Below are 17084 nucleotides of genomic sequence, written 5' to 3'. Positions count from 1 at the left end.
ATGCTACCAACGGGTCTGCACGTGGGGAGCAATCCTGGTATGTTGGCTCGCCGAGGTGAAAAGTTCTGCTCCGTCTCACCTCCAAGGGCGATGACCGACACCTCCGCCGCTGGACTTGGCTCTTTGGTGCGGTCGTTGGTTGGAGCGCTTGATTTACGGCAGAAGGGGAGCAGCCACGGGAAGCTATTTATTATTCCAACCGCAGGATTAGTGCCTTGGTCCCTTCACAGCCTTGAAACGGATCTTTTGTCCTGTTGGTCCATTCATATGACATATCAACTGAGCGGCGAGCTTGAAGGAGTTGCCCGTTCCGTTGAGTGATTGGCCTCTCTTTTGATTTGGCGCAGCGGCTGATCTCTGACTACATGCGGAGCTAAACTATTCTTTGTCTTTGCTGCATATTGTCTAGCAAACCTCATTTTTGCTGTTGTGTTGTTGGATGCCTCGTCTGAGACATCAGCTTGGTGCCCTTCCTTGGCCTGCAGCAAAGGATCTAATAAGGGCTCGAATATAGCAGGCGTGTACGCAATCCTCTTCAATTTTCTCTTGGTGGAGAGCGATAGACGCATCACCGAAGACGAATCACCGTCGTATCATCCGTACAACCTCAAATCAAGCTCAGCTGAGGAGAAACATCTAGCATCCCCTCCCCTGACCCTTTCGTTGCTCTTAAACGCTCTGACGTTTTCCCGAGCATGTCCACCTTTGCCTGCAGATATACTTATAGTACGTCTCCAAAGCAGAAGCTCGCCAAGATTTCATCGTCGCTATTGGCCCTCTGTCAAGCCCACTCTTGGATGGTAGTGCTAGCAGCTACTACTGAATCCTTCAACCTACATTCCCCGGGCGCGTAAGCAGTCAAAAAATGATTCTTCAAAATACAATGACCCGTAAAGCAAATCCTAGCTTCAACACTAGATTTGGCTCCCGTGTAAAGCTAGCGCTATGAAGCAGTATCATCGTGCACGAGTAAAACGTACATAACGATATACTTGGACATAACGTTATTAAGGCGACACATCACATTTAAAGGAAATGCAAGAAATTGAGATGGCGTGCTTAACTGCCCGTCACGGACAAATTCCCCTCACCCCTTGTTCCCCCGTCCAGGCCATCTCATTTCGCTCTTTTTTCCCTCTCGTTTGCTCCTCTCCATCGAGAGGGGGAAAGGGATGTGATATGTGTGATAAGAGCTAGGATGTGGGCATATAGCGGAGATCACGGGTTTTTAGTAAAAATGTGATTGTGATTTGATATAGGTCTTTGCACATGTATTTTTTTTTCTTAAGGGAGGAAGAAATCTCATAACTGTGATGACATGTGCCGAAGGACATGTGTGCGCGTTTTTATCACACTTCTCTTTGTATAAAATTACTGCGTTCTTTTTTCAGTCGAGATGAAGTTATCACATTGCTGTTGGTTGAAAGCGTGATGAGAAGGGCCTTTTATGGATCACGACTCTGCAAAAGTACCTCTCTCCTAGATTAGAAAATGCCCTTTGTTAATGAAAAAGGGTAGTGATGGATATTTAGAGCGGTTCATCGATATGGGAAGCTGGCAGATGAGCTTCATTCGGACCCTGAAGCTTATTAACCCCTTTAGCATTAGTACCGAAGGGAGGTGGTTACTTCGTGTATGTTAGTTAGTATCTTGGGCCAACATCATTTTATTTCACAGCACGAGGTTTTATTCATAGTACCTACTATATTTATTATGAGCCAGCCTGTCGGAAGACAAGGTCCCCCAGCCAGCCACATATACCGACCAACAGCTGGTATGAATACTATGCACAGGCATTTGCATCTCTCACAGAGCTGCAACAGGCAGCAGCAGCAGCAGCATTGTCTCACAGCAAAATGCAGCAATCTTGTCAAAACCCAAAAACGCCGTTTTTTTGCCTCTTATTAGAAAAAGCGCTATCGTATGATACACATGCCATTTCATCCCATCCCAGATTCTGTGTTCCCCCTTCCGTTCCCTTCCAGACGTTCTCATTATAGACCTAGATCTCCAGAAAGGTTTTTTTTCTTCTTTTTCTTCACATTTCTTAAGCTTCAGCCCAGCTAAATCAACATTCTTTGCCAATCATCTTCCAGCTTGAGTAGCTTTCCATCGTTTTACCTCTTCCAACAGCTTACGCCGCAGCAAATCTAGCAGCTCGCTTCTCGGCCTTGGCCCTCTCGGCAGGATCTTCTATGATGCTGCCGAACTTGGGCTTGCCCGAGGCATTGCCACCCTGATTCTTGTTGTTGCGGCCGCTGCGCCTCTCGTTGGCAGAAGGTCCCTTGCGGTCCTGGCTGCGTCGCTTGCCGGGCCTGTTGCCATCGCCCTCGTTACGGCCGCGGCCACGCTTCAGCGATCTCTCGGGCAGAGCCGCGTCCAATCCGCTGGCCAATTCCTTGTCATTGATACCAAAGCGCTTGGCTCGCTCGGCCAGCTTCTTGGTCTCCTCGTCGAGCTCGGTGCCGAAGCGCTTGGCACGCTCGACGCGCTTCTTAAGCTCCTCGTCGGCAGTGGTGGACGAGAGGCCAATGGCGAAGGATGGCGCGGGCTCCTTGGCCTCTTCCTCGGCAGCGGGCTTTTCTTCTTCGGCGGGCTTCGTCGCTTCCTCCGTGTCTGCTGGGGCTGCTGCGGCGGCGGCGGGCGCTTCGGTGGGCTTCTCTACGGGCTTCTCTGGTGCTTTTGCCTTTTCAGGTTTTGAGGCGGCCGGCGCGGCAGTGGCTTCGTCGTCGCTGTAGCTGATTTCGTCCTCTTTGTTCTCGGCTGGGCAGTCCAACGTTAGCGTCGCTGTTCTATCGAAAGGCTGAGCGCGACAAAAGCGTCGCCAATAGGATGCGAAACGTGAATTCTGTAAAAGAAGATGCGCAGTCGCTACATACCAGGCTTGCTGTCCTCTGCTGACGCGGTGGCATCCTTCTTGTCGGCCTCTTGCAGGCGCGCAATGAGATCGGCCTTGTTGCCGGTCTGCGACAGCTTCTTCTCAGCCAGGAGCTTCTTCAGCTCCGGCACTTTGAGGGAGGCGTAGTCGGACATTTTGGAAGAAAAAAAAAAAGGTGATGGAAATTCGGGTCGGGATGAAAGGAATGGCGCGCAGTTGCGGTGACGAAATTAAATTGGGCTCAAGGGAGCGGAAGAAGAAGCTGCGCTACCAGGTAGGCGGCAGGAGTAGCAGTAGAACAGTAGAATAGCAGCGGTATTCGAACAAAGGGGGTGAATAAATCGGGGGCGACGCGCGGGCGATACGGGCGCACACAATTGATGGTGAATCAAGAGGATGCAAGTGCGCGAGAAGAGGAAAAATAAAATTGGGTGTTGGATAATGAAGCGACGAGGTTGTGAAAGAAAGCGAGCAGCCAGACCGACGCGGTAGATGGCGGCGGCGATCCGGGCCGCTATTACGAGATGCAGCTGCAGCTGCGAGAAGAGGCTGACAGCAGTGCGCACGGACCACGTAAGCCTTGAAGGGAGCACTGAGCTCTGAACGCTCTGAAAGAAAGCTGCGGATTAAATCCAATGAACTCTGTGTCACCAGAGTAGGTGGAGATATTCTTTTACTATGTAGTTATTTACATTTCACGTTACTCAACGTTTTAGCACCAAAGCTTCGATTCCATTTGCACAATAAACACGCATTCGTGAAAGCTAATGCTGCGGTTTTCCGACTCTAGTCTACTAGGTAACTGACAGCGCTTGTATACACAGTATATCTGCCTTGAGTTTGTTCCACCTCTCTAAATGCCTACCCGGTAATCTTTGTAACTTTCAGCCAGCTTTGAATCATGGGAGAAAGAGAAAAAGAAACGAGAGCGATTCTATGATTGTCTAGGACTCAATAATTTGGTTTTCCGTAAAAATGCTGGACCAGACAGGCAGCTCACCCGATGCCTTGAACGTCACACCATACCAGCAAAGATGGATGTTTTATATGCTAACAACGCGCTGCGGCAAGCAACAAAAAGCGACCAACGTGATGCATGGCCACGTGGCGAGGGTAAGTGGTGCTGATGCCCATCGGGATTGATAAATAGTTAGGAATATCAATTTTTGTATGTTCAAGGGAGATAACTTGTATGCATTTTAGATCGTTTTATGTGTCTTGTATTATTCAGTCTGTAGCCTGCCCACTACTACTAGTACGGACTGCCTGTGATACAGCCACCATGAAATGTTACTGAGATCACCACTCACCACAATATTTTGCCTAGGAAATTGTACTGTCGTATTAGGCTGCCTCTGGGTTCAAATATTTAGAGCTCAAAGCCCGCATCATATAAGACATATCAACATGCAGACCTAGCCATGACGGCTGCTGCCTACGGGCTTGAGCCAAAGGCAACGTCGATTCCGTGCTAAATGAGGAGGTGATTTTTCAAGTAAATGAGGCCTAACCCGTTGCCAACTCCCTATTCATCTCAAAACCCAAAGGGAAAAAGCAATTCCTACATGTCACTCAATGATATGATATTTGGAGTTAGATGTAGGCTGGCTATATAGGTACTTTGAACAGTAAATCGCTGCTTCCTGCTACTACATACATACTCTTTTCTTGCGTTTATGCGCTATACTTGGCTTCAACGCAATCATACAACACACCGTCAATTTCCAAGGAGAATGTCATTAGCGCGCCTTCAAGTGTCATGATTAAATTCAATGCAACTGAATAGCTAAATGATGTGTCAATACCATCCCTTGAGCATGAAAAGGTGAGATTGGGCTTACTAGGTTTGCTTATGCTTGTCTGCCGATGCGACTGTGATTAGCTAATTTTCAGTGAATTTTTGGGCTCACAACTCACTAATATGTTTCTTAAATAGGCGTTTTGGCATCTTGGAGAGGCTGCACATCAACTCGCAATTGACACGGAAGGTCTCGTTTTCTGAGGGATATCGGGGCGCCGTTCTGAATCGTCCAGTTAGTGGCTCAATCAATAAGGGAAATAAATCATCCGAGGTTACTTATACATACTCCTCTTGAGATTCAAAAAGTTGGCTGAATAACCAAAATTTTTTTGTTTCATATTCATGTTGAGTAAAATGACGAAGTACCGGGAATGGAATGCGGGCACTCTTCAAAAGATTATCTCCTGTGTGTATATACCACAACATCTGCATCTCAGTTAGTAAGGCCAAGTATATATGAAGAAAAGTACTTGCTTTTGTGGTCACAATTCGGCCGGTAATAGCCTCCCTAAAGGGTCTTCCCTGGTCTTCAATTTTATCATATATACTCGAAACTGCAATACCGTAATGGCGAGTCGCGGAAAGACTTGTAACAGTTGCCTCGCTTGACATTCGAGAAAGCGCGGCGCCCCTAAATTGCACGATCAGTAACCCACTTTCTTCGAGACTTATGATGACTCACTTGGCAATTGCAGCCCAGGCATCGGGTGGCTGTAAAACCTCAATATTCGAATATTTGTTCATGATTCGTTTCATCAAATATCGATTGCTGCCAAAACCGCCAACCAAGAAAATATACTGTAAGCAGTTAGATTTGACTCTTTCCGTAGTTGATGATAAATGTGATGAAAGACCTTTGGCCCTTCTCCTCCCATCTTCACCTTGACGCGCTCAACTTGTTCATTGATCAGCTTAAGAATATCACCAATAACAGGATTGAATATATCCATCAAGTCATCCCTAACGAAACATGAGCATTTGCCAGCCGTTTGGGGAAGCGTGTCTTTTACGTACTCGACCATTGTCCACGTATTCGACTCCAGGCCACAATTAGGGTTATCCGCAAGCTTTGCCGGGTAAAAATTTACGTAGAACTCATCATCAAAGCAGTCATCATCGGAACCCCCATGAAATCCCTTCTTGATCTCCTTTTCAAATTGCGATGCTGCACGCTGGAAGCCTTTGCTTGGGTGCAGCGCGCTCCACTGCTTTTCGCCAACAAGCTCTTTGACAGCACATTCAAAACGCTTGTTGAGATTTAGAGATCCGGCCATACCGCCTAGAGTGTGCTTAATATTAGTCTGAGAACACACCTCGTAGAACGCTGCTCGAATAGATATTTGACTAACCTGTGCCTGGTACCACTTCTTTAACTTGTAGCTGTGGACTGGTATTCTCGACTTCATAAGATACTAAATCAACTGTACCACCACCGGCATCGCAAACAACAAAGATGTCACCAGAGTTGAGAGCAACATTGAGCTTCTTAGTTATCCATAACGCCGCAGCTTCGGGCTCCTTGATCAGTTGAACAGGGGTAAGACCCGCCATCTGAGCGGCCTGTGACAAAAATATGTATGAGCTCATAATCTTATCATGACATCAACTCAGTCATCCAAAGCCTACCTTTAATGTAGCATATTTAGCAGCATCAGACCATACAGCCGGTACTGTAAGCATTATTAGAAGAGAGGTGCATGTACTTGGATTGCTATCATTAATATACCAGAAAATATATATTCCTTGCGGCATAATTGAACGTAATCTCTGGGAAACTTTTTAGATATCTCCTCAATTGCATGGTTATATATAGCGCCTATGAAATCAGCAGTGATCTCAGTAGGCGATTTCGGCAGCTCTTCGAGTTTTTTTGTAATGTTAATTATGGGGATATATTCTGGCCATTTTTGCGATGGATCAAGCAATAGTTTAAAATCAGATATGCTGTCAGCCTGGGGCTCTACACTACCACCCCAGACAAAATTCCGAGGGTTTTGTTTGTCATAGCAAATAACAGTGGGAGTTTTTGGCACATCAATGCCAGTGGCGCCTGAGGTTTACTTTGTGAGATTTTGATCTTGACATTGACAGAGTCAAGGAACAGCTTACCAGGCCAGTTATCGATGGGAATAGGACAGCTGTTTCGTTGGTTTGCAAAGCAATAAGCAATGCCAGAGTAAGTGGTACCAAAGTCCACAGCGATAATGAGCCTGCTGTCGTCCATAATGGATAGATTTGGTTCTAGTTCTACTATGCTTATTAGGGAGCAGACAACCTGCGGGGATGAGCGAATCTTAACAAAGTTAAAGTATTGCTTTTAATATATCAATTTTGTGCAAATACCTAACCTTATCAAGTACAGAAAACTTGAGGCTGTCGGCCTTGGAATTCTCGATACATTCCAAAGAACGGCTTCGCAGCCGTTTTCAATTCAACTTTAGTTTTCTACAATGTTAACTTCAGGGTCGCAACCGAGATGCGATATGGCGTTCTCAACTGGAACGATACTCCTCATACTCCTCGTAGTTAAAGTCTTTGTCTAACTTGTTTATACAAGTAGCAATATGCCGGAATGGGAAGTTTATACACTAGATAAATATGCCAAAAGTGTAAATTTCGATTTAGCTTGAGATTTAGTTTAATTTCCGTGTATACAGTAACGCTAAATTTTGAGAGTGAAGTTTATTTAACATCTATAAAGTTACTCTACATATGCGACGAATGACTGGTATGTTATGATTGAGTATCATAAATTTGGCGTTCAAGAAACTAAGCTATAACTCAACAAGTTTGCATCACAGCACTCAGGTGCTATCTATTACACAACCTTATTGACAAGACATATATACATTATATCAAGCTTATAACCCAAGTTTCCTTTTACCTCAAGTCGATGATCTTAGAACGTCTTTCATAATTATGCTTATCCAATGTCCGGGATATGTAACTACTTTTTAGTGCGTTGGGGGCTGTCAAACAATGGCAATTGCTTTGATCCAGCCAAAAGCGTCAATCAAGTTGTATCCTCGGAGAGCGAATCTTCATCATCCAGAGCATTTCAAGCTCGACGCCAATCTGAGAGAGCAGACAATACAGAGAGAGAAGCTGCTAGCACGATGAAAAATTTGGTACACACAATATCGCACGCGTTACCAGCACGGCAAGCTACGAGGACTAATAAAGAGTACAATCAGCTTGCTGCCGATTATGATCATTTAGCACTCTCACTGCAGGAAACGCATAGCGAGCTGCAACAAACTGACAGTGAACTTCAGCAAGCCTATGGCGAACTACACCGGGCTAATAGTGAGGTGCGTCAACACAAAGACTCGCTACACCACTATGAAGCCGAACTCTACGCTTCTCAATGTGAAGTATTACGGTTACAAGACAAGGAGCGAAGCATGCGGGATTTTCTTATCGAAAATAGCCATAACAAAATTATTAGTGATAGAGACGTGCGCGAGAAATTTACTCAACTCCGCCAGCGCATACAGTGGCTTGCTTCAAATAAGGCCCATAACATAGAAGAGTTCCATAACCTAGAACTAAACGAAAGTTGGTTCGAGCCCAGATATATCGAAGCTTTATGGGGAGAATCACCAAAGCCAGGCCGATTGGTTATCTTGCGGAGCCTCATGTTCCATTTTCTAAATGTTAATATTCTCGACAAACTGCTTTTCGATATCAACGACGCAAATGGAAGCCCAAGCCTAGCAGGTGTTGGCAGCTCTATTCCAAGTCTAGGCCAAGCATTTAGCCTCTTCGAGCGCGTTATTAGCGATCGTGGCGGTAAGAAACCTTGAAAATATCATTCTAGCAATTGATTTCGATTTCAAGCTAATGGATGAAAGTTAATCACGACATGTTGGTCAACTGGAGATTATCTACATTCAAATGTATCGAGGCTGCTGGCCTAGGTGGAAATGACACGGACTTTGGTGTCATTAACGGAGATGCTATGTTTGATTGCTTCCAGCGATTCATTTCTGAGAAGGCGACGGCACAACAGATTGCGAGGCTGAGAAACGCTTATCGAGAGCTTTGCAAAGAGGCATGGACTCTCCGACTCTTAATGCGCAATTCACTAGAGCCTTTTGAATGCTACGTTTCTCGAGGATATCAACTCGGGGGGTTAGAAGCTCTATATGAAGTAATTGGAGAGATATCTCACGTTTCGGGCATGACAGGGGAATTTGCGTTCCCAATATTTGGAGCCCTTATTAAACATGCCAAGATTCATGGAGAGGGCTTTAAGATATTGGAGAAGGCTCAGTGTATCATGGCAGTACCCTCTACATGATATTACTTTTGATGTTTTTCCTCGTTGGCGTTACAAGATAATAGTCTATGACAATAAGATGCAAAGATAACACCTCCTTTCTAAAAATTTGCTATAAGAATAAAGCGAATTGGCGAATAATATAGCTCTCTATGACGGTAGAAGCTCTAGTATATTCATCTTTAATATAGCGAGAGGCTACAGACCAGCGCTTATGCTCCCTCGATAAACGACCGTCATCTTCGACTACTTTAAGTCGACCCACGAAATATTCTGTAATGGTAATGTAGAAGAGTAAATCTGAGAAGACAATGCACATATTCACAACAAGCTTCTGCAAGTTCTCGCTTCATCTGAGGATGCGTGAGTACTATCCCATATTGGGCTCGCGTCGTTTTAGTCTACCCATTGACTGAATACGAGAACGGAATTCGAGCAATGCAACCCCAAATATTCACTCTTTAGGAAAAGACATGTGCCTGTTAGCAGGGGCTGACATGAAGATCTCTATGATTAGATGGCCGGTAAGCTCTACGTCAACGACATGGGTAGAGCTTTGTTGATAGATCTGTTAAGGGTCGATGCAACTCTTTTTGCTCCACAAGGCCATATTAGCGTTGATGTTGTTAACAACTGAACATCCACTCTCTGAAAATAACTTGGTATTTAAAATATTTTTTAGGAATATAAGACTAAGACTATAGCAAGATAGCTTTTTTATTATGACATGACTTCTGAAATCCGTGGCATTCAATGATGTGCACACAAGATCTTGGTTGCATTAGTGCCAGGCATCTTCAAGGGCCCAGCTTTAGGGGCTGCTACAGGCTTTTGGAGCTCGCTACAGCTCAACGGCCGACCCCACTGCAGCCATTCTTTAGAGCCATGGAAGGCTTGGCTTCGCGGCATTTGGACCAATTGCGGCAGCTCATCTCGCTGATCCCGGCATTGACCCCTTGGATCGATACATGGCCTTATCCAGTGCGACGCAGCAAAAAGGCGGCACATGCAAAACCGTCAACGCATCTTGTCGACGCGAGACTCGAAACTTGAGCTCCAACAGCCTCGCCTGGAGGATCCCAACAGGAGAACGAAGCGAAGCGCTGCTAGTTGCCGGTGGCCAGCAGCCAAAGCCGAGGCCAGTTGTTCGGTCGCGGCATCGACACATGAGACCTGCACCCTCGCCTCTGCCTGCACGATCCGCCATGCGATTTTTCTCCTCATGAAGATGCGAACCTCGCGATACTAAGCGGACCTTGCTGCACGGCGCATCCCTGAGAACCGACCCTGGTGTTTGATACTCAGCTTACATTCCCTTTCGGGCGCCCTCCAAGATGACGCGACGCATTGTGAGTTCGCCGCCACCGTGCTGCTTGAATCCTAAGACTCTGGACACTGACCCGTCGCTTCAATCCCTAGGTTCGCACGCTCACCCAGCTGGGCGCCGTAGCGTTCCTCACCACCATCCTGATATTCTTCCTCGACCGCAACTATAGAGTCCTTCCTAATGCCCTCCACAACTACATGCCCTCCCACCATCCTGGCCTGGTGGTCACCGACATCACCATCACGACCTGCTCCAGCCTCAAGCCCTTCTCCTCCTGCGAGCTGAATCCGAACGAATGGCATCGCATTGAAAAAGATCTATACCTAGGAAAAGCGTGGACATCGAGCGCATATCTATACGTTCGTCGCAAGCACGAAGAGAACTTGACCGACCAAGACGAAGTTGTCGTCGGCGTCTCTGTTGGATCGCTGAACCCCGGAGACGTCTCTGACGACAGCGAACACTGGGAACCAAGACCCGGAGGCATATGGCTGAAGCGATCCAGAAATAAGAAATCAAGCGACTCGGATGCTGCTGTGACGGACGTGGATGTCGTCTTTGGCGATGACGCCACCGAGGCGCGCGACGGCTGGGGCATTGTAGGAAGGCCGTTACATCTCAATACCGGTTCGAATTTCCTCAGCGCACACTTGACTGTAAGGAGAGGCGCGCATCACGAGCTGAAGAAGCCAAAGCCTAGAATCCCCGACAACGGCCGATTCAAAATCATGCAAGTGGGAGACTTGCACCTTAGCACTGGCGTGGGCGAGTGTCGGGAGGCAGTTCCCGACGGCTACAAGGGAGGCAAATGCGAGGCCGACCCCAGGACGCTTGATTTCCTGACCAAGATGCTTGACGAGGAGAAACCCGACTTGGTCATCTTGAGCGGCGACCAGGTTAACGGCGATTCGGCCCCCGATGCCCCTTCGGTATGATTCCCCCTTTCCCCCCTTAGATGAATAGAGTATACATGAAACTAACGTTTGGATAAAATGCTAGGCTATATACAAATACGCTTCTCTTCTCATCGAGCGCAAAATCCCATATGCCGCCATCTTTGGCAACCACGATGACGAAAAGTCCATGTCGCGAGAGGCCCAAATGGCCCTGATGGAAACCTTGCCTTACTCCCTATCGCAAGCCGGCCCCGCAGACGTCGACGGCGTCGGCAACTACTTTATCGAAGTCTTGGCCCGTGGCCACAACGACCACTCCGCCTTGACAATCTATCTCCTCGACACGCATTCGTACTCTCCTGACGAGCGTCATTTCCCCGGCTATGACTGGGTCAAGCCCAATCAGATTGACTGGTTCAAGAAGACGCACGCGAGCCTGAAGAAGAACCACGATGGATACACCCATCGACATATGGATATTGCCTTTATACATATTCCCTTGATAGAATACGCGGATTGGGATAAGCCCCGCGTAGGAGAATGGAAAGAGGGCGTCACCGCCCCCGTCTATAACACTGGATTCCACGATGCCCTCGTCGAGCAAGGCGTTGTCATGGTCAGCGCCGGACAGTAAGAAGCCCCCCCTCCTTCCTCTCTCCCCTTATTTTTGCCTATGTGCTAACCCGTTCCTCCAAAAAAAAAGTGACCACGTCAACGACTACTGCTCCCTCTCCCGCCACGGCGACGAGACCAAATCCTTCCTCCCAGGCTGGGAAGAAAAGCTACCCCTCCAATCGGAGAAGAAGCCCGAAGACGAAGCCGCCAGGGTCCCCGCCATGTGGATGTGCTACTCGGGCGGCATCGGCTTCGGCGGCTACGCCGGCTACGACGGTTACGTCCGCCGCCTGCGCATGTTCGAGGTCGACACCGAGGAGGCGCGCATCACGACGTGGAAGAGGGTCGAGTACGGCGATACAGAGGCTCGCATCGATCAGCAGATTCTGGTGGATGCTGGAAAGGCGTACTTTGCGCCGCCGCCGCCGCCGCCGCCTCCGGAGGAACAGCCACAACAGGAGCAGCAGCAGCAGCAGCAGCAACAGTAGAGGGTGTGAGAGAGTATATGCGAGAAGCTATACATATATATCGCAGATTATTATATCGATTATAAGACTCCCTTGATGGAGAATGACTGGGGAGTGACTGGTGTATTTCCGTCACTTGTTGGTTATATGAGTAATCATTACTTACGGACCTCTTTTTACAACTACAGATGAGCGAGGGTTCAACCTTCGAATCAATCAATCAGGTGTATTGGATGGGATGATAACGTCATACGACCTGGCGCTGGATATGGCTGGAGTTCGAACGATGTAAACTTTTTTGTTGATTACAAGCAAGGATCGTACGCATCTCCACACAAATGATATCAAATATTTTCTGTTAAGAGGGGGAAAAAAGAACCTATGATATTGTGTATAACATCCGTGAAGTACAAATATATGCATCACATTGGCTTTATCTAGCCTCTTGCTCCAACTCCCATAAACCCAGGACATATGCCATTCAAGAAGTGACAAAATTCCACTCCAAAATATATCAGACAGCCGACCCAAAAGATGAAACGTTCATAACATAAAAGAATCGTTTCCAGTCGTTCATAACAACGCCTACTTGAAAACTAAAACAACACCAAAGTAAACACCTCGCTTAACTCATCAAACAAAAAAAGACGGCACACAAACAACCAAGGTATAAATAGTTATGAAAAAAGGGCCAAACGAGATAGGTGGGAATTAGCGCATATCCAGAAAACGCCACCAAAAAAAGATCAAAAAGATTGACCGAGACAGGGGTCGAACCTGCAACCTCCTGATTTACTTAATCGTAGTCAGACGCTCTGCCATTGAGCCACACGGCCTGCTTCTTGTTGTTGTCTCAAACACCGGAAACCCTCATTATAGCCGGCGACAACAACTGCTTCTCATTCGAACGTTGAAATCAAATCGCAGAAGGAAAAGACATTACAATGTCCCTCTCCTCTTCATCTCTCTCAAAAGGCCCATCAAGGCAAAGACTTTTTCATCTCGGCAGTCTTCAAAAAAGGGTTCGTTTTCATACATCTCTCGTAGTTTTGATGCTGTTTCAACCACCTCTTCCTCGTGGTACAGCTGAGTCGCAGACTTTTTGATGCCTAGAGCATCGAGATAAAGTTTCTCTGCTTCGGCAAAAGCGCGCTGGCGAGAGGCATCACGAAGCACGGCCTCTTCTTTGGATTTATTTGTAGCATAGCTTTCTCGAGTAATGGTAGCTATTGAGGTGGCCGTGAGGCGACGGCGAGCGCGGTGACGGAAAGCACGATTGCTGGTACCTCCTTCGGCAGATACTATCGATCTAGTATCATCATCCTCGCCAAATGCATTGGCACGTAGACGACTGCTTAATGCTAGATTCTCCATTGTGGTTGTGTATAGTGGATGAGCTTTGCCGAGTGACGCAGCCATGATATCCAAGGCCTTTTGATACTTGACTTTGGCGTCTTCGTAACGGCACCGTACATCGTCAATAACGGCAAGCCTCTGCAAAGCATCGGCAGTGTTAGGATGTTCTGCCCCAAGAGTCCTAGTTTTGATCTCTAGTGATTTGTTGTAGAGAGTCTCGGCTTCGTCAATGGCGTTGCTGGCTTTTGAGACGTGTGCAAGCTCATCGAGAGCTTCAACAGTAAGGGGATGGCTTTGGCCAAACATTCTCAGGTAAGAGATATATACGCGGCGGTAGAGCGCCTGAGCCTCTTCCAGCTTCCCCAGCTGTTCCCACGTAGACGCGAGCTTTTGCACAGTACTCACAGTTGTCGCATCTGTAGGCCCGAGCTCTTCCTCCTGCGCATGTTCAATAATACCATACTGGTCTTCCGCATAATCGAAATCCCCCTGAGCAGCCGCCGCTGAGACTTTGGCTAATGCAATTCTAAACCCAAGGGCTTTGTCAATAGATGCCAAGTCAATATTCCTCAAGACATCTGCGCTTTTTTCATGCTGTCCCGTTTGCTGAAGCAGCAACGCAAGTGACAGAGAGGTCTGAATCCTCTCACTGGCATCAACGTTCGACTTTTGCTGTAGCGAGAGTTCAAAGCAACCGATAGCTTGCTCCAAGGCACCTTGTGTCATGCACACATTTCCCAAGACTTGCCAGGCAATGTCGTCCTCGTCATGCTCCAGGATACTGGACCAGTCATCGTAGCAAGCTTTTGCATGAGGAGCCATGATTCTTCCAAAGTCATGAATTTCCCGCAGATATGAAGAAGTCGTTTCTTGTTCCCGAATTCCATCTACACAGATATTGCAGGCTAGCCATGCGTTTCCTTTTTGTTCATCATCTTTTAGCGTGGCACGCACGTACTCGCGAGCTGCAGGGTCAAGTATGAAAGTTTCAAAGGATGTTGTAGAGGAATTTGTATCTTGCGACGCGGAAGGCGAGCTAGGCGATGAAGTCGCTGATGCTGGTGGTGACTCAGTAGAAGAAGTCTGTATGAAATTCTGATCAAAGAGGTACTGCAAAACGTCGTCAAGCCTGTGCGCATCTCGAAATGCTGTGTTAAAATTAGTACCGTTTTTGACCCAATAAATAGTCATGATGACGAACCTCTAATTTCCGCAAAAGCATCTGCAAATCGCGTTGGAATATTCTTTGGCCCTTTCGATGGATTGAAAAGAGCAACTGGAATCACTGTATACGAAAGCATCGCGCTAACACGAAGCACAGTCCTTGTTACGGAAGATTGATCAAGAGTTGAGCCTAATAGCCTAAGCGGCATATTGGACTGGAGCTGGCTCTGAAAATGAGACACGTCAAGACTTTTCTTGCTGATTGTAGAAGCTGCAAGGGCTACAGACTGAGGGTGGCATTTGAGCTGGCGCACCAACTTGTAAGCCGCTTCAACTAATCGTAATCGTTAGTTATGTAATGATTTCAAGTAAGAACAGAATTTTAAGAATGGTTTTGTACCTTCACGGTCATTCTGCAGAGAATCGTCCCCTACTACTGAACGAAGTAGGTCCACTGCTTCTTTATCCAGCATAGGCCCAATGCGTAGTTTTGTCCCCCAGATACAGCCACTGCTCTCCCTTGAAGTTAAGATGATCTTACCAGTGAGTGTAAGAGGAATGAAGTCGGATATATCAAACGACGGTTCCACGTTATCGAGGATGAGGAGCCATTTGTCATTGTCTGGTCTCATAAGCCAGTCCTTAACAGCCCGGACCACAGACTTGACTCTTGATGTATCCAGCTGCTGAATGTTCTTTACTTTGAGCATGTCCTCGACTCCAGTGAGTCCAAGATCGTTTTCTACCTGTATTCGAGGCATGTCCTTGGAGTAGTATTGAACAAGATTGTTGGCGAACTCTAGATAGCTTGTCACAGCCGTCTCCCAACTCTCGGCCCAGATCCAGAAAACAAAGGAAAGCTTATCCCTATTAATTTCGGCGTAGTCTCTTGCCAGGGTAGTTTTACCGGCTCCAATATCTCCCCATAGGCCGGCAATGCTGATATGCAAAGCTTGCGGATCATTGGGCGGGTTAAAGCTAGCTTCGAGCAGCTCAAGCAAACTTGTTCTGTGTATGATTGTGCAAGGCTCACCGGGTAGCTTGTATGGAACATCAAAGTTATCTCTCAAGTACTCAAGTTGTCGATCTAGGCTCAAATTAGTGATGCTATCATGTAGGGTCCAAGATCCCTTCTTACCTGTGGCGACGTCAAATGTTTTTCGTTTCATCTCCAAAAGACCAGTGGCTTTAGCCTTGTGAATCATTTCGCGAAATCTGTTGACAAATATCTTGTAATTTGCGTCACGACCTTGGAATTGGATCAAGCCGGTATGAGTGGCGGATAGTCCAATTTGTACGCCGTCGGAGCTGGACGTAGAATGCCGCTGCTCGACAACGAATCCATCGGCTGTTTGTTTCGTCTCGTAGAAGGAGATCTGCGGCAAGTTTTCCGTGATTGCCTTGAACGCTTCCATTTGATTCTCCAGCCATTCAATATCACTGGCCTGGGGTTGCATGGTAGGTGTCCGAGAAGCACTGCGGTTTGGAAGCTCATCAAATCCTGATGTCGTTCTTCGAATTACATACGCGAGCGGCGTTGGAGACAACGGCCTACCAGGAGACAGCGTTCCCAGAAAAGCCACACCACAAGTCGATAACTCGATATTTTTGATCTCTGCGTCTACGGCTTCGCTGGAGATGATAAGTGCGCGTTTGACGATCCACCCTCCTAGGCTATGCGCGATGAAGAAGAGTGGGCGTCTACTCGTTCCATCACGATCTCGCTGACTCCCTAGCTCCTTGACCAAATCCAAGGCTCTGCCATATAGCACATTGTGCACAAGGTATCGGTAGTTAGCCCCATCGGAAACATAGCCATATGTCATGATCCTCGCATTAGGAATATCTTCTCCGAGAAGATCTTCCAGCCAGAACTTGGACTTGCCGCCCTCAAGTGAGATCCATGATCTGAAGCCTTGCCCACCAAGGCCATGGACGGCTACGATGCTGTATTAGGGGTTAGTTCATGTGTTGCGAATGATGACGATACGATGCCATCACTATGAAACTTACTCTATATCCGCACCCTCAGAATCTTTCACAATCTTCAAGCCGCTCCCTTCTGAGCTCCTCTGCCGCGTTACTGCCCCTCGTACGCGCTGGAACAGGCCCGCCATTCGGCTCGGATACAAGCGCCCAGGGGCTGTGCAGAGGCTGTCGCGGTATGAGTAAATGATGCCTCCAGTGGGTGTTTTACAGTCGATGGGAAACAATGCGCAAACATGAAGCCTGCTTGTTTGAAAGATTGCAGGATAAATGCTTCAAATCTGGGAGCGAAGCGAAGGATGAATGATGGAT

At 47.3% G+C, this 17084-nt stretch overlaps 6 protein-coding genes across 6 annotated transcripts; 3 read left to right on the top strand and 3 right to left on the bottom strand.

The window, feature by feature from the left end:
- Nucleotides 1-321, top strand: TrAFT101_009181 (uncharacterized protein; the record flags this gene model as incomplete). The annotated part of the gene is made up of 1 exon (XM_066128560.1): nt 1-321. One exon carries the CDS (start codon nt 1-3, stop codon nt 319-321), a length of 321 nt encoding a protein of 106 aa, XP_065984680.1.
- A 1234-nt stretch (nt 322-1555) lies between these two features.
- On the bottom strand, nt 1556-3459 carry TrAFT101_009180 (uncharacterized protein). The gene is made up of 3 exons (XM_024904166.2): nt 2880-3459; nt 1704-2763; nt 1556-1627 (listed from the first exon to the last, which is right to left on the bottom strand). Exons 1-2 carry the CDS (start codon nt 3031-3033, stop codon nt 2135-2137), a joined length of 783 nt encoding a protein of 260 aa, XP_024755653.1. The 5' UTR covers nt 3034-3459; the 3' UTR covers nt 1556-1627; nt 1704-2134.
- A 1347-nt stretch (nt 3460-4806) lies between these two features.
- TrAFT101_009179 (uncharacterized protein) lies at nt 4807-6903 on the bottom strand (the record flags this gene model as incomplete). The annotated part of the gene is made up of 10 exons (XM_066128559.1): nt 4807-4899; nt 5046-5105; nt 5154-5310; nt 5362-5477; nt 5534-5639; nt 5694-5958; nt 6029-6239; nt 6306-6349; nt 6406-6729; nt 6789-6903. The coding sequence occupies 10 exons, from the start codon at nt 6901-6903 to the stop codon at nt 4807-4809; spliced, it is 1491 nt and encodes a 496-aa protein (XP_065984679.1).
- Nucleotides 6904-7496: 593 nt separating this feature from the next.
- Nucleotides 7497-8982, top strand: TrAFT101_009178 (uncharacterized protein; the record flags this gene model as incomplete). Its single annotated transcript, XM_024901308.2, has 2 exons — nt 7497-8471; nt 8534-8982. Exons 1-2 carry the CDS (start codon nt 7610-7612, stop codon nt 8980-8982), a joined length of 1311 nt encoding a protein of 436 aa, XP_024755655.2. The 5' UTR covers nt 7497-7609.
- Nucleotides 8983-9938: 956 nt separating this feature from the next.
- Nucleotides 9939-12709, top strand: TrAFT101_009177 (uncharacterized protein). Its single transcript, XM_024902145.2, has 4 exons — nt 9939-10310; nt 10381-11217; nt 11288-11814; nt 11888-12709. The coding sequence occupies exons 1-4, from the start codon at nt 10296-10298 to the stop codon at nt 12285-12287; spliced, it is 1779 nt and encodes a 592-aa protein (XP_024755656.2). The 5' UTR covers nt 9939-10295; the 3' UTR covers nt 12288-12709.
- On the bottom strand, nt 12538-17071 carry TrAFT101_009175 (uncharacterized protein). Its single transcript, XM_066128558.1, has 5 exons — nt 16800-17071; nt 15925-16733; nt 15187-15873; nt 14824-15120; nt 12538-14770 (listed from the first exon to the last, which is right to left on the bottom strand). Exons 1-5 carry the CDS (start codon nt 16901-16903, stop codon nt 13206-13208), a joined length of 3462 nt encoding a protein of 1153 aa, XP_065984678.1. The 5' UTR covers nt 16904-17071; the 3' UTR covers nt 12538-13205.
- Nucleotides 17072-17084: the final 13 nt, after the last annotated feature.

The sequence above is a fragment of the Trichoderma asperellum genome, chromosome 5 (assembly GCF_020647865.1).
Source record: "Trichoderma asperellum chromosome 5, complete sequence".
NCBI classification, from domain to species: domain Eukaryota; kingdom Fungi; phylum Ascomycota; class Sordariomycetes; order Hypocreales; family Hypocreaceae; genus Trichoderma; species Trichoderma asperellum.
Note: the sequence above shows the minus strand (reverse complement) of the source record. Positions and strands in the feature narration are given on the sequence as shown.

Coding starts and splice junctions, on each gene's coding strand:
- TrAFT101_009177 (XM_024902145.2), top strand. Junction 11,218..11,287: donor CGGCCCCCGATGCCCCTTCG/GTATGATTCCCC, acceptor ATAAAATGCTAG/GCTATATACAAATACGCTTC. Junction 11,815..11,887: donor GTCATGGTCAGCGCCGGACA/GTAAGAAGCCCC, acceptor CCAAAAAAAAAG/TGACCACGTCAACGACTACT.
- TrAFT101_009180 (XM_024904166.2), bottom strand. CDS start 3,033: ATGTCCGACTACGCCTCCCTCAAAGTGCCGGAGCTGAAGAAGCTCCTG. Junction 2,764..2,879: donor AGCAGAGGACAGCAAGCCTG/GTATGTAGCGAC, acceptor TGGACTGCCCAG/CCGAGAACAAAGAGGACGAA.
- TrAFT101_009175 (XM_066128558.1), bottom strand. CDS start 16,903: ATGGCGGGCCTGTTCCAGCGCGTACGAGGGGCAGTAACGCGGCAGAGG. Junction 15,121..15,186: donor TCTGCAGAATGACCGTGAAG/GTACAAAACCAT, acceptor GATTACGATTAG/TTGAAGCGGCTTACAAGTTG. Junction 14,771..14,823: donor TGCTTTTGCGGAAATTAGAG/GTTCGTCATCAT, acceptor ATTTTAACACAG/CATTTCGAGATGCGCACAGG.